General features: G+C 35.5%; 4 protein-coding genes and 1 non-coding gene across 5 annotated transcripts; 4 read left to right on the top strand and 1 right to left on the bottom strand.

Annotated features, from left to right (window-relative positions):
- The first annotated feature begins 231 nt into the window (after positions 1 to 231).
- TRNAV-CAC (transfer RNA valine (anticodon CAC)) lies at positions 232 to 304 on the top strand. Its single transcript has one exon. It is a non-coding gene; the product is annotated as a tRNA-Val (tRNA).
- Positions 305 to 4,650: 4,346 nt separating this feature from the next.
- On the bottom strand, positions 4,651 to 6,829 carry mRpL19 (mitochondrial ribosomal protein L19). Its single transcript, XM_028320624.1, has 6 exons — positions 6,678 to 6,829; positions 6,366 to 6,602; positions 6,132 to 6,274; positions 5,618 to 5,797; positions 5,077 to 5,231; positions 4,651 to 4,846 (listed from the first exon to the last, which is right to left on the bottom strand). The coding sequence occupies exons 1-6, from the start codon at positions 6,739 to 6,741 to the stop codon at positions 4,714 to 4,716; spliced, it is 912 nt and encodes a 303-aa protein (XP_028176425.1). The 5' UTR covers positions 6,742 to 6,829; the 3' UTR covers positions 4,651 to 4,713.
- Positions 6,830 to 7,033: 204 nt separating this feature from the next.
- On the top strand, positions 7,034 to 8,650 carry LOC114364457 (short coiled-coil protein homolog). Its single transcript, XM_028320626.1, has 2 exons — positions 7,034 to 7,389; positions 7,540 to 8,650. The coding sequence occupies exons 1-2, from the start codon at positions 7,125 to 7,127 to the stop codon at positions 7,680 to 7,682; spliced, it is 408 nt and encodes a 135-aa protein (XP_028176427.1). The 5' UTR covers positions 7,034 to 7,124; the 3' UTR covers positions 7,683 to 8,650.
- A 566-nt stretch (positions 8,651 to 9,216) lies between these two features.
- LOC114364451 (uncharacterized) lies at positions 9,217 to 11,767 on the top strand. Its single transcript, XM_028320620.1, has 4 exons — positions 9,217 to 9,251; positions 10,548 to 10,677; positions 11,048 to 11,354; positions 11,688 to 11,767. Exons 1-4 carry the CDS (start codon positions 9,217 to 9,219, stop codon positions 11,765 to 11,767), a joined length of 552 nt encoding a protein of 183 aa, XP_028176421.1.
- A 726-nt stretch (positions 11,768 to 12,493) lies between these two features.
- LOC114364462 (uncharacterized) lies at positions 12,494 to 13,042 on the top strand. Its single transcript, XM_028320630.1, has one exon. It carries the CDS (start codon positions 12,554 to 12,556, stop codon positions 13,025 to 13,027), a length of 474 nt encoding a protein of 157 aa, XP_028176431.1. The 5' UTR covers positions 12,494 to 12,553; the 3' UTR covers positions 13,028 to 13,042.
- Positions 13,043 to 14,337: the final 1,295 nt, after the last annotated feature.

Here is a 14,337-nt window from a genome sequence, read left to right as displayed (position 1 = left end):
AATTGTATTGTGGTTCCTTCAGCAAAGTTTGCTTCCATCAGGATGTACCGATTTTTATTCGTAGGTCATATTAATAAAGGGAAAAGGGGGTGAACCATTTCAACCATTTGGTTGTGCGACCATTTGTGCCAATATCAAATTGAGGGAGCAATGCCACAGCCTGTCATTTTATTTTTAACGCAGATACGACAGCGCTATCTTAGCTTCTACAATTTCGCGGCACCAGTCATCGTTTCCGTAGTGTAGCGGTTATCACGTGTGCTTCACACGCACAAGGTCCCCGGTTCGATCCCGGGCGGAAACAGTATTTTTGCATTTTTTTTTGCCTTGAATTCGCAATTATTATTTCTTCTAACGTAATTTCAAAAACTCATGTTTTTATTTGTAACTGGTACTCGTCGATGGTGTAGTAACATAATATTTCTCGAGGAAATCAAGAAATGTACGAGTTATTTACAAAGGAACCGCTCAACTAGTCTAAACCAGACTGGATAATGTTAGCCTTTAAATCGCGATAATAACGCGGAAGAACGTTGACAATGTGAGGGTACTTCACCAACAAGAGCTGGAAAGGGTAATTAAACTTAGAAAGTGGTGCAACAGGCCCGTAGAGCACAGGATCGGAGATTTTCTCAATTGACCATTGGCGAGGTTAACTGACGTCTAGCGATCTGATGTTTGTCTTAATTTTAGACTTAACTGAGGGCTGTCATGCTATCGTAGAATCTTTACAACGAGAAACGGTGTACTTGGCGGTTATCGAAGCTTGAGCGGCAAAGGTTCAGCAGCGGGAATGTTCAGTGGTCGACACGGTTTCTAATTGCCCATCAACCTTCTTTCGATTCAATCGGGAATAAAACCATTCGCATTTTAGTTGTTAAAACATAAACACAAGAACAACAACACAGTTGCGTGTTTACTTTTTACAGCTGTTATCAGTTCTTGATGTAGCAATTAACTTAGCTTTTCATGGACTGAAACATTCCGCAATCTTCAAAATTTTATTCAGCATGGCACCAATCGAATCTGCGATTTTACGGCGCCATTTGATAGCGGATATTGAATTCGAGTCTCATTTTGCTGTCGAACTGGGTCGTTCAATTAACATTTTTCAATTGTAAAAGACATAATAATTGTTCTTGATTTCAGAATTATTACGTTTACTACCATTAGGCTGGCTAGCGTTTTCGTGATTCAGCAATAAGGAAGCAATGGCCTCGTAAAAAGAAAATACTCTAACATCTTCTCAATAGCCCTGGAGGGTATTACGTCAGATGGAATTCCCATTGCCAGTTCACTGAAAATAAATTATATGGAAAGTTTATAGATTTACTGTGTGTGCCTCTCTTCAACCTGGCACCAATTCATAAGTCGACGTGGCGAGGTGTTCAAGAAATAGCGATCAGCGGGGCTGTAAGCTTAAACGATGTGTGTTATTCTTTCGTAGGCATAACGATACCTGAATTGGCACCTACAGCTTGAGGAAATTGTAGAGCGTAGTAACTATGCTATATTTACTGTCTGAATTCTGTGCTGCGGGCAAGTTCTAGTGTTCTAGTTCACCGGACTAAAAAAGCCGAAGTTACAATCTAGACGAATTCCCTTAGCTTGAATCAAGCAGATTCATAAATAATAAGATCAAGTAGAGTACCTATTGATTAAACTTAAACTTAACTTAAACTTAAATTGATACGAATATAAAAATATACTAAAGCCTCATCCGCTGCACTCAGGTCTATGAGGGAGGTCTGCCAGCGTCGCAAGCGCACCACTTTACGGCCTCATCTCGCGTTTATCGGCGCCTTCCGCTTTCGTAAGCTCCATGGTGTAAATGTGCTTCATCAAAAAGTGACAGCGGGAAGCTACCGCAATTCGGTTTGTTTTATAATATTACATCATTACCTTAGCCACTACACGACAAGCCGTTCGAAATAGTTTAGATAAATTCATTTGGGATGAGGTGCTTGGCTGCGGAAATTCTGTTACGCAAAACATGGTGGTAGAGTAGAGAACGAACCCGTATTGTTAGATTACGAGGCCCATTCCAGTACGTCACGAACGGCTCACGACTTCATTTTTCCTAGGTAGGTCTAGCTTGGGTCTTGTTTTTGAAGCTGAATAGGTTTGCCGTAATACCAACCTTAGACGTCTAGAAATATTGGCACACTGGTGTACTAGTTGCTAGCATAGTACCACGTGTAGTACACGACAGTACATCCACGGATTTTTCTACTAATGCCTCTAATAAATATCCTGACCGATGAGTAACCATTAGTAACTGGCTAGAATTAATTTAAAATGTTTAAAGAATCTACTTTTAATTGTGCTTTTACTGACATTTAAAACGCATTTCTACTACACCCAACTAGATTTCCATCCAGATAACTAACGCGTTCCATTTCACTATTATTCCGCGCCAGGATCAACTCGATAGGGTTACGGGATTATCGGTCGGCGAACCTCGGCGCACGTGAATGTGGGAACCGATCGTTATCACAGGTAAATGGGAAAGTGCAGCTAAATGTTGGTCACATAAATGAAGGGAATCTGATTGGTTTGCAAGTTACAAGGGTATCTTTATCTTATTGTGCATACAAATTTCTTTATTTCTTCTGAATTGAGGCATCTACTTTTTCATTCTGTCACAAAAGGCACCCAACTCATTATGAGCTTTTGAATAGATATCAGAGAACGCTCTCAGTCTGCCTGTGGTCTCTGTACTGCAACTCTAAACTCTAACAACTGTCATAACTTTGCCGCTAAGTTAACAGTTATCATTTGCAACTCGAAGTCCATCATTGTCCAAAAAATAAGCTGGATCCTGAACACTGAGCTTTATATAAAGATTTATATTGCACATTCTTCTATTTCTTTTTGTTTCTTTTGTGTTTGTTTATAACAAACTGCTCAAAAATTAAGTTTGAAATTAATGAAAGCATTTTATTAGCATAAGGATTCTTGGATAGGAATTCGGGAGGTCCAAGGATATCTGCAAAAAAAGAAATAAAGGATTATGTAAGGATAGATAGGTAATAAGGATAGGACAGGAATTGAGTGTTTTATTTTTTTCAAAATTAGGTTAGATTAGGTTTAAGGAAATGTTTTTACAATAACTATAAACGGAACATTGCTAATCAAAGCAAAATATAATTTTTGCTCCAAAATTACAATTAACAGGAATTTAACTTTCAAGTGTGATACAATGATTTGTAGCTTGTTAATCCTTCAAGCTCCGTGAATCTAGACACAATAGATAATCAATTGTTACGTGGTGTCCGGCTACCACTTGGGGGCTGAGAGGTTAAGACATAGGTACCCATTCTCATTTCTACTGACCTTAATAAAATTCTTGATAGACTGCGAACCCTGCCATTTAGGATTTAGTCCTACAAAATTTATATTATACCAACTTTTAGACATTTAAATTCTGATATGAATACGTAAGTCAGAAAAAACAAAGCAGCAATTGTATGATTTAAACAGTTAATTTTACTCAAACTAATTTTACTCGAAACACTCCTTAAGACAACATGTGGCATCATAAAGTTAGCAACTTTAACAGCATGGCAATAGTCTGATAAAAGGATTTTTTATTTTATTTCCAAGTTAAACCATATTAAAACAACCAATAAATCCAATAGATTAAATTAGAAGAGATTAACAACATTACTATAACAACTGTTTAATAAAAATTATTGAGAACTCATAAACTAAGTTAACTTTAGAAAGAAAACCTTCAAACTTTGTAATAGGTAGGTACTTTGTCAACCTAGAAACAGATGACGTTACTCGTGAGGCCTAATCGATAAATCAAGGAAGGATTCAAGGTTTATTAAATTGCAGTACACTGCAGTTGCAATTTTAGCAACATATTTTTCATTTCTCAACAAGCCAGTCAGACTGAGCACTAATATCTCCAAAACCTTGACTGTAAAGTTGCGAAACTGTACAACAAAGCGTAACAAGATGTTAATTCATGATGCAAACTAAAATGTAGTTGGCAAAATACAGCCCAAAACAGTACGTACCCGGCGACAGGTGTATTCGGCAGACACGCAACTTCACAAACACTAAGACCCCAAAAACACACGAAACTTTGCACAAGTGACACAAACTTTTATTAAAAGTCCACTAATAACTCTTTATTCGTTGTTAAAACACTTTGTTTATGTAGAAATGTGTTTCTACGGAACAAGAACACGAAAATATCGTCGGACCGCCCGCGATGCAAGTTTAACAAGGACGATTTACATGTCAGGATATCTTTTACTTGACGTTACAAAACTACTCAATCCCGATTTATTTGTTTACGCAAAAATAAATGTAGCAGTACTTAATAAAAACTGGCAATTAATATCAAAATGTACTACTAACATCAAATCGTACAATAAAATGAATGTACATGATTAAAATAATTGGGTTGTGTAAATAGTCTTTTTAGTGCAACCGTTTGAGCAAGCAAAGTACAGCTACCGCCATCTAACGATCACAAAATAAGTTTCTTCTGTCAAACGCTTTGACTATAGAAAACTTACTGCGCCATCTAGTGGGTCGTGAAGAACAATGCATGCCATGATATTATGAATTTTTACTGTTTATCCAGGAAGATTTCGACCAGAATGTGGTATGATTATTAATAAAATTACAATCTTAGCAATACGTAATTTATTAATTCTACAATATTAATCTAAACAATTTTATCTGTACTGCAAGTTAACCCAGCTGCGGTTTGGGCGCGCTGAAAGTTCGTTTTCTGGACATCTTCTTTCTGCTTAGTTGTAGTTGTTGGAGTTGGTTGTGTACTTCAGCCCATATCTCGCTTTGGTCTTCCATCGGTATTGTTTTCCTAGAAAAATAAAGTACAAATTCAAGCTATAGTAAAAAATTCATCAACTTTATTTTTCACATAAATATTGAAAGGGAAATGAATCTCAATTCTTAGTATTGTATTAATGTTTTGTTAAACTTGTTAATACAATAAAGATAAAATCATTTTGAAATTCATAACACTCCCAGCATCCCACCACCCTATCTTTTCATTCATAATCATGTTATTTACACAGTACAATATTTTACCTGTACTGTTTCATCAAGTCATATTTCTCCCACGGAGTCTTCCTCAGTTCCCTACGGACTCTATCTTTCTCCTTCAAATACTCTTCAATGTTTGAGATACCCTTTAGCTCTTGTCTTTCCCATCTCTCTAACCAAGGCCTGGGCTTCAATTTCACCTGAAAAATAACATAAATAAAATAAATAGTAGCCAGATTCATAATAGATTACTATGTGGGTACACCAAGTCCTGGCCAGGAGTAATGTAATACAGCAGTAATAAAATACTATATGCAACTCAACTTTAATCAGCTGTTAGTCAAAGATATTTGTTTACTAAGATGGTAAACAAAATTTTTCTTTAATTGAGAAATCTTTTTGACTCATCACAATAATAACTGGAACATCTAAGGCCTAAATGTTTCCTAAAAGCCTAGATTCTACGTATTGCAGTTTGCATACATTTTTCGAAAGTTTAACTCTTCAATACACAATCATATTTCAATAGCCTGTCCAGTATAACGACTTTTTCTTATTTATTTTATTTCTATCAATCATCACATACCTGTACAGGATTAATTGGCACTGGTGTACCCTCAGGCAGTATTTCGGGATCCATGTCAAAAGGAAACGTGCTGTATTCTGGTAGAGCATCCCTCAAATAGAAAAGTTTTTCATCCAGCCTCTTCTCAAGTCTCAACACTTGGATCTTCTGAATAGTAGGATCATAGAGGTCATATCGCACCTAGAAGATAAACAAAGAACATAAGACATTTGGTTTGAAATAAATAAATACCTGGTAAAAGACACATTACCATTCTAGGGCAAATTTATTTATTTATATTAGGAAAACAAAAAAATTTCTTAGACAGACAAATAATCACACAAAAAATAGGACAGAAATCAGCAGTTTCCACAGTTAAAATGAATACAGAGCTGCAGAGTGCAGACTACAATTAATTAAGAAGTAATAAATTAACTAAGTAAATTTATTCTTGCTAGAATTCTCATTATTTAACTTTGTACACATGTCATGACACCATGCAGTTGTATTTTAGTTAAAATATTAATTAGTTTACCTCCACTCCCTGATGGTCGACAACATTCCGCAAAGTGAAGTCAGCGCGCAGACCACATCCTTTACGCTCAATACAGATTCCTACAAATCTGTTGGTCTTGCTCTGAGCATGAGGGTCAGATATGGTGACTGCTAGGATTGAACCTGGAAACGTGGTAATACTTATGTTAGTTAAATCACGAATTATTTTATCTCTGAGCACAGATTTGTAAGCAATTCAACAATGTAAACTTACCAACATAAAATTCAGGAATATCAATTTGACTCCTCCGTTTCAACATGTCAGCTCTCTCCAGTTTCTCACGCAAGCTATTTCTCCAATTAGGGTTAGGATCCGGAAGAAATTCAGGGTAAATGTGTCTAGATTCAAGAACTGCCTCATTTGGAATTTGCCTGCGATTGGCTGGTCGTCGGACTTCTACTTCTTGAGGAGCCTCAGCCTTTTCTGGTAGTGTGGATAATAAACGGCAATCTGGAATAAATAAAAGCGTAAATTACTGAATAAATCCGATTTATAAGACAATAATATTCTGCGATAAATACTAACCTCTCCTTATAAACCATTTTGCGGCACACAATAAATCACTGGTTCTTCTTATTGCTAACGCCATTGCGAATAAGATAATTCAGTATATCTTTTCAGTTTTCAGTTAATTTCGATTTAAATTAGCATTTTACGAAATAATTTTACAAACACGATCTCCTCACGTCACGGGAAAGTAAGTAAGTTGACACTTGTTTTTTTAAATTGCAATTTGCTTGCTTGCAAACTCTTGCAAAGAAATATTTTTTTTCATTCCCCCAAGTAAAAAATTAAAAGCATAGGTACATATTGCATGTACGTACACTGTACAGTAACCAGTTCCTTAGCTATTTTTATCTTTACAGTTTTTATAAGACATAAATGTCATTAACGTCAAAAAAGTGATATCGATTTTGTTTACGGTACATTTTACAGTTTCTCTCAATTTTATATAAAAATCTGCAACTGAGAATGTCGTCGATAATGCAGAAGTGTGGTGATGATAATATTCCACTGGCCGATGATGATCCACAAGTGATTATTACTGATGACGTCGAAAACAATCGATTAGATCATGGTCGTTCCATGGACTCATTACCCAGTTCCTATACAGGAGGATCTTCTAGCCCTGGCCTGAATGGTCCTCCGAGCTTCGAGCCTGATTCGGGCATCGATGAGCAAGAGGAGAAGGCCCGATTGATATCACAAGTGTTGGAGCTTCAGAACACTTTGGACGGTAAGTTGCATTTACTCTACCTAGATCTCAATTTTAACATTCTTTGTTTTGTTATTAGACTTCCGACAGTAATTGTAACGATGATTCATACATATAGTTACTACTTCATACTTGCAAATCATTTTAAAAACAGTTTGTTTCTATTTTCAGATCTGTCTCAAAGAGTGGACTCTGTCAAAGAAGAAAACCTGAAATTACGTTCGGAAAACCAAGTTCTTGGACAGTATATAGAAAATTTAATGTCTGCCTCTTCAGTATTCCAATCTACAACTCCTAATGTGCATAAGAAATAGAATTAATTACTGTTCATTATGTAAAGCAAGCAAGATGTAATTGGTGTTCGACATTGCAGATGCTATGAAACTTTGAAAGAGGCTTAGCTTTAATATTCCCATGTTATTTTGTACAAGAATTTTTTAAACTTATTGTTACAGCATTTAATCCTGGACCAATTTCAATCATTTGAGTACTGCAATCAATGAATGTGTTTCAATACTTTCACAGCTGTTTGTTCATGGGATAATATTATGTTGATATCAATTTATGCATTAATTACATGGTACTCTTTGTATTTGTAAGGTTAATTAATATAATTCATATCAAAAGAAACATTGTACATGGGTTGTTTCATGATTTTACTTTGCACATTGCAATTTAATAAGGTGTGCACACTCTTGAGGCTTTCTTTTTTTATTGGTCCACTTTGGCCAGTGCCCTGAATGCATATTGTGAGTATTTTAGAATATAATTATCACTCATGTAAGCTGTGGATCAAATTAGAGATTTAAACTGCATATTTTGATGTTTTGTTGAGTTACTGAGGCCCTATTAAGAAATTAGACTCAAATTATTTCAAATATTAAAATTCTAACTGGAACCTGGAAATCCTGCATGCTTGGATTGGAAAGTTGCAAATTAGCAAAATATGTGTCATAAGATATTCAGTAATCCTTTCATAAATTAGCAATAGCAACTCAGTTTATGTTTGATATCATGTCCTATTTTTTTTTTCATAAAAGTTTTGCTCTACTTTTCATTAGTGCAATCATTCTGTAAATAGAATATTATTATGGGGTAGTGGTGTATTTCATATTAAATAATTCTGTACATTCCACACTATGCGGTTCAAATAAGCATGAAGAGTGCAATTAGAGTTTTTAGTGATGGTGCTCTCTTGAAATATTTTTATGAATACTAATCTCGAATGTATCTCACAATTTATTATTGTTGTTAAGCTTTTAAATAAAATAATTTATATTAATTACCATTTTTAATTTAATCCCCGTATAACTGTAAAATATTTAATATCAAGTCTGTGTTCATAGAACCTACTTATTTAGGTATACCTTTTTATAATGCATTTAACAAGTGTCATTTTTTATAGTTACTTTTGTGAAGCCTCAATGTAACCTTGTTGGTGTTCAAATAAATAAACAGAGCATAGCCATATTAGCATAGCTTTGTTGAATGATGGCGCACTGTAGCGCGAATTACTTTGCCGGTCTGGGGTTCAATATCGGTCGGTTAAAATTAGAAAACGTATTCCCGAAGGAATGGGAGTGCTGCAAGTCGGAACACGATCCCGGAAAAAGTCCATTGCTATAAATAGTAATTGCACCACAATGATAAAATTCTATAGGTAATAGAATTCGAGACGGATTGTCTAGCCTGAAATCGCTTTTATGATTATTGTACCTAATGAAGTTTTTATTGCGTGCTATCTGATAGTGATAACAATACACTTCGACATCATTATCCGCCAGCGTGATTCGTGATTCATTAACCCATTAATAATGATCTCAGTTGGGAAATGATGATGTCACAGCGATGGCAAAAGTGGCGTGTCGTTTGGCAGAAATACCGTACGTGCTCACTGCACGCACGCAACGATCCTAGACGCCAAGACGCGGGCAACGCGCGTGCTAGCTACGTGATACGTCTATGACGAGGTTCTGGTTATGCGGTGATAGGGAGAATGCCTTGTACCTAACTACCCTACCTAGATAGGTACCAAATACCTACCTAAACAGCTATCGTTTAACTCAAGCTCCAAGCAAAGAGGAAAGATCGACTTGCATTTTTTTAAATTAATTTTCATGATTGTGCATCTACCTACCAAAAATCTCATTCCAAATTATTAGGAAAAGTTATATAAATTAGATTTTTGTGTGAACCTAAGTTGCACAATGTGGCTAAATGGAAAATGTTATTAATTTCCTTCATTTTTCATTTGCATTTGATTGATTTTATTAATGCTACGTATACTTAGGCGAACTTAATGTTAAATACGACTAAGGCCATTATCTACCGGTTAGTTTCTCCATCTACTACACGTCAAATTTGGGCTAAGCTAATAAAAAAAGAATTTTTTTCGCGTTCCATCTAAATTCCTAAAAAATGATACTTTAGGATCCCTGAACCTTGATTAAACTGTGATGATTCTCCTACAAAGAACAATAGCTATTATGACAATAGGTACAAAACTTCGCGCGAGTGGTAAAATTTTTCATTTCCTGTTTCCGTTTACCATCACAATCTGTGGGTCACTTCTGTAGACGGTCACTCCACGTTATATTCGTGTTTATCTCTTTTTGTTCCTTGTGTATTGATTTTTTTGTCATCCTTGTTTCCAGCTGTAGATGAGCACGCTCGTCGTTCACCACTATTCACCAGCCCAAGCCAGTGGCACATCGATTAATCGATTCGTTTAACAAAATTGTCCATAAACGATTGTGAAATGTGAACACATTTATGATTATAAATAGGTGTTTCTTACTAAAAAAATTTTGAAAAATCCTGTAATAAACAGATAGACATTTTTAAAACAAAACATAAATATCGCCTGCAATCTGATTTTTACTCCGAGTTGGAATCGATTAGTCGTTAAAGATATGAGATATATGAACCCGCATCACTAGTAGCTGTGCTGAAAAAAATAAAACAGTTCGTTTTNTGCTACTTGGGCTTATGACGTCACTTATTCACATAGTAATCTTTTTTTGACGTTTGTTACAGTCAAAGTAAGATGGTACAACCCAAAGTAGTGGATGACCTGTCTTAATGATGATGATGATTAAGCAACTAGAAATAGAATAAAGTGTTTTTCAATCAAAAGTGTTTTGAAATGTCTCAATACAACATTTCCATTGTGATTTCAGAGCTTTAAAAGACCTTTCAAGTCACCTGAGCAGTATATCCAAGGAACCGCAGGAAGACGAGCTCAAGGCAAAGGTTGACGCGCACTGGGCGCATATATCGACTCAAATTAGCAGGCTCAAGGCGTTACGAGTAAGTATAAGAATTGAGAAATAGGAGCGCATAGACCTTCATGATTCTTTAAATGGTCCAGTGCCCAGAAGTTGAGTGGCCTAAGTTCAAAAAGATTCAATCAATCTTAATGATCAATTTGATCGATTTTCTGCATAAACTAAAATGCTCTTACTGCCAGCCTAGAATGCGTGCCGTGATATACTCTGGTCCATGATTTTAGTCGTCACGTCAAAATGTATGTATCTTAATTGCGTAAAATCGGTAAAATGGCGCGATAACCGCTTATCGCGGCGCGCATCCAATTACTCTTATAGGCCTACTGGTTAGGAAAACTAATTTTTAGTGCATTTATAGTGTTTGATATTCTAAAATCTAATTTCTAATCCAGGAAAACCTATCATCCTCACCGCCTACCCTGCCTCAAGAATTGCAGAAGACAGAAAAAGTGGAACGTCCTCAAGCGTTCGACCTCTTTAGCCCCATACCAGTTGTGGAGGAAAAGCAGTCAAAAGTCACCGAGAACATGAAAAATCAGCCCCGAGTGTTGAGTCTGGATTCTGGAAACTTCTCCGTGGCTTCCAAACAGACGGATCTGCTGACGGTGTCTGGGGATGCTTTAAAGCCTGTGGTGGTGCATAATACGTGTGACACTATATCTACTGTGTCTATGAATGATATTACGCATTGGTACAATGGTGAGTTTGTTTTATTTAATACTAGCTTTCCGGCCGCGGCTTCGCCCGCGTGGAATTTTGTCCGTCACAGAAAAACTTTATCGCGTGCGTCCCTGTTTCAATAACCGGGATAAAAACTATCATAATATGTCTTTTCCTGGGACTCAAACCATCTCTATGCCAAATTTCATCGAAATCGTTTCAGTGGTTTAGGCGTGAAAGCAAAACAGACAGACAGACAGAGTTACTTTCGCATTTATAATATTAGTATGGATTTTTAATGTCTAGAGTCTGGTTCACCAAGTCTTCAATTTTGGTAGCCTTGTTTTTCACGTTCGCATATTTTTCCATCAGTCGCCTCTTACGACATCACGAAAAGTATGGGTCCTATCCTTATTTGCCGAAAATGTAACGGCTACTATATCTCACTATGATTTCGTAACCGACTCCACGCAGCAGCAACAAACGTATCGTAACAATACTACCTTCTATGTATTTCTATGAAATACCACCCGTAGTTAGCTACACGTCATCTGAAGGTATTTCATAGAAAACAATGCGTTAAGGCCGGGTAACAGAGAAAATGGCGAAAATGAGGTTTTCATTTTTCATTTTTGAGGTACTAAACAGTAAAATAAAAGGCTAAGATTTTTTTTGGGCATAGTTGAAGATATTTTCTAGGGCTATTAACGGATGGAAACACGATTTGATGAAGTTGACTCGATAGAATACATTCCCAAAGTTACCTCTATTCTTTTTCTANTTCGTATTAACATTTAAAACTTATCATTTATAATGTATTGGGAGAATCATACTAACTAAAGTAAGAAAGAAAAAATTATTGTTTGAAATATAATAATTTATTCATGGATTTTTGGCTTGAATTTTAATTTTAAAAAATATTTATATTTATTATCACTTGGCATTTTTCAAAAACAGAACATAAAACACGAAAATCTACAACAATAACCGGCAGTTTAAAGTTAACTTCAAATGAACATAGTCTCAACACTCAAATGATCGGCAATCTTCGGTCCATGTCGGATCCATTCGGTTTACGATACGAACTCGAGTCAGAGAGAATTCAACTCGAGTGGGTTCGAGTTACGCCCAACTCGAGTTAACTCGAGTTACTTACTCGAGTTGACCATCACTAGTTCGTTTTTGACTCTCGGACAGAGTGTACGCGCTTGTTGGTTGCTAATAAAAATTATTGAAAAATGCCGAAAAAACTAAAAGTTGTCGTCAAATCGCTGTATTCGCACGAAATACGGAAAGATGTGAGCTTGGAAGACCTGAAGTCATTGAGGCTCGAAGACGCTTGGCCATTCATCAGAGACGAAATCGAAATAGAAATTGGTAGCAGTCAGTTTGTGTGTATTCCTCATATTACTGAGGCTGATTTGTATAAAGTTACGTCTCTTTTCGTACCAAATGAGAAGGAAACTAACGGGAAAATGTTCACGCCATTGGGTGAGCTTATCAAGAATGTTAACAAGGAGAAATCGAATGCGGAGTACGTGAATTGGTTGGAAGACGGCGATTTCTGCGATAATGACTTCAAGTTTCCCCATGAAAGCGTAAAGGTTAGTGAATTGTTTTTTTTAACACTTCAAACGCTCAGCCGTACGCCAGAAAACCTAAATTTCGTTCGCCGGTCTGATATTGCTCCATTGACCTTGACATGTCCCTAAGCCCTACGAAATGGTTTTGGGCAGGCACGTTATAAAAACGCAGTAAAGTATTATAACAAAATAAAGGGTTCATACTTAGCAAAATTACTATTTGTATGAACGATGCATTAGTATTATTCATGACATGGAAAATTGAGTTGATAAAAATAATTAATTACTAATAATTACTATCTTAGATTAATAAAGATTACTATTGATTAATATTGTAATTCCAGTACCCCGATCCAGTGCTAGTTTAAGATAAATTATTTGGTATTTATATAAATATTTTTAGTGAAGAAAGGGAGTTAAAGTTTTAAAAATATTTATGGGAATTTCCATTCACAAATTATCAAATGTAAATTATAGTAAAAAATTAAAATGAATGCCATATAATCATCATATAATCATCATCATGAGATTATCTTTACTTATATTTCTTGACCAACATGCCATTGTTTTCATAACTAAGTTCGTTTATGCATAACACATTAGTTTAAAGCAGTTGCAAGGTCAACACAGTATGTAAATAAATTACAAAGGTATGTATTTCTTCTAGACTTGACAAATGGGTAAAATTTTGTTGCATTACTGTGATTTTAAATTTTTATTTTTTTATTTTATTTTNACTCCCCCTACAAGTGTTTTGCATTAATTAATAAATAAATAAATAAATAAATAAACACTTATAAACAGGAATTTTGTTTTCATAGGGGTCAATTAAAATTAGGGATCGATGGTGATTCTTAAAAATTAGACAAGCGAAAATTAAGCGTGCGTGGGTTCGATTCCCAACGTAATACGATTTTTTAGAGTTGGCGCACACCGTTGATTTTTAGTTGGTCGATAGTTGTGCCCGATTTTAAATTGTATGAAGCATCGGCCAAATCGAATTGGCGTAGTGTGCGCACTTCCATACATGCCCATATTGCCCATACTGATCAACTGCCCGACTAAACTATCGGCCGACGAAAAATCAACGGTGTGCGCCTATTCTTAATAAAGTTATTAAAATTCTTAACGCTAAAAAAATTTAATAACTTTATTGGCAAACAGTTCCGGATTAAGACTTTTTGATACCCCAAGTCCAATCCACCCACATCTCATTAAATACAAATAATAAAAAATAGTAAATAGTAAAATAACTGAATTTGTTATTTGTTACAGACAATCACAGCCAACTTCTGGGATGGTACAGCCGTCAGACACTACAAAGCTTGAATTTATTTAGTTTCTAATTAGGTACTTTTTGTTAAAATAAGTCGTCATTCGATTTAAAAAATTAAAATTATATTTTATTATTACAAACGTTGTTTTTTTATTATTAAATT

This window comes from Ostrinia furnacalis, unplaced genomic scaffold (genome assembly GCF_004193835.3).
Source record: "Ostrinia furnacalis isolate ACB-3 unplaced genomic scaffold, ASM419383v2 OfSCF7420, whole genome shotgun sequence".
Classification (NCBI taxonomy): Eukaryota; Metazoa; Arthropoda; class Insecta; order Lepidoptera; family Crambidae; genus Ostrinia; species Ostrinia furnacalis.
This window is presented reverse-complemented; position numbering and strand designations above follow the sequence as displayed.

What these genes read in the sequence shown, in the direction of transcription:
- LOC114364451 (XM_028320620.1), top strand. Translation starts at nt 9,217, where the DNA reads ATGGCAAAAGTGGCGTGTCGTTTGGCAGAAATACC. An exon ending in TGTCGTTTGGCAGAAATACC is followed by an intron (nt 9,252 to 10,547) that starts GTACGTGCTCAC and finishes TTGTGATTTCAG; the next exon opens with AGCTTTAAAAGACCTTTCAA. An exon ending in GCAGGCTCAAGGCGTTACGA is followed by an intron (nt 10,678 to 11,047) that starts GTAAGTATAAGA and finishes TTTCTAATCCAG; the next exon opens with GAAAACCTATCATCCTCACC.
- mRpL19 (XM_028320624.1), bottom strand. Translation starts at nt 6,741, where the DNA reads ATGGCGTTAGCAATAAGAAGAACCAGTGATTTATTGTGTGCCGCAAAA. An exon ending in TCGACCATCAGGGAGTGGAG is followed by an intron (nt 5,798 to 6,131) that starts GTAAACTAATTA and finishes TTTATCTTCTAG; the next exon opens with GTGCGATATGACCTCTATGA. An exon ending in GACTTGATGAAACAGTACAG is followed by an intron (nt 4,847 to 5,076) that starts GTAAAATATTGT and finishes TTATTTTTCTAG; the next exon opens with GAAAACAATACCGATGGAAG.
- LOC114364457 (XM_028320626.1), top strand. Translation starts at nt 7,125, where the DNA reads ATGTCGTCGATAATGCAGAAGTGTGGTGATGATAATATTCCACTGGCC. An exon ending in GCTTCAGAACACTTTGGACG is followed by an intron (nt 7,390 to 7,539) that starts GTAAGTTGCATT and finishes TTCTATTTTCAG; the next exon opens with ATCTGTCTCAAAGAGTGGAC.
- LOC114364462 (XM_028320630.1), top strand. Translation starts at nt 12,554, where the DNA reads ATGCCGAAAAAACTAAAAGTTGTCGTCAAATCGCTGTATTCGCACGAA.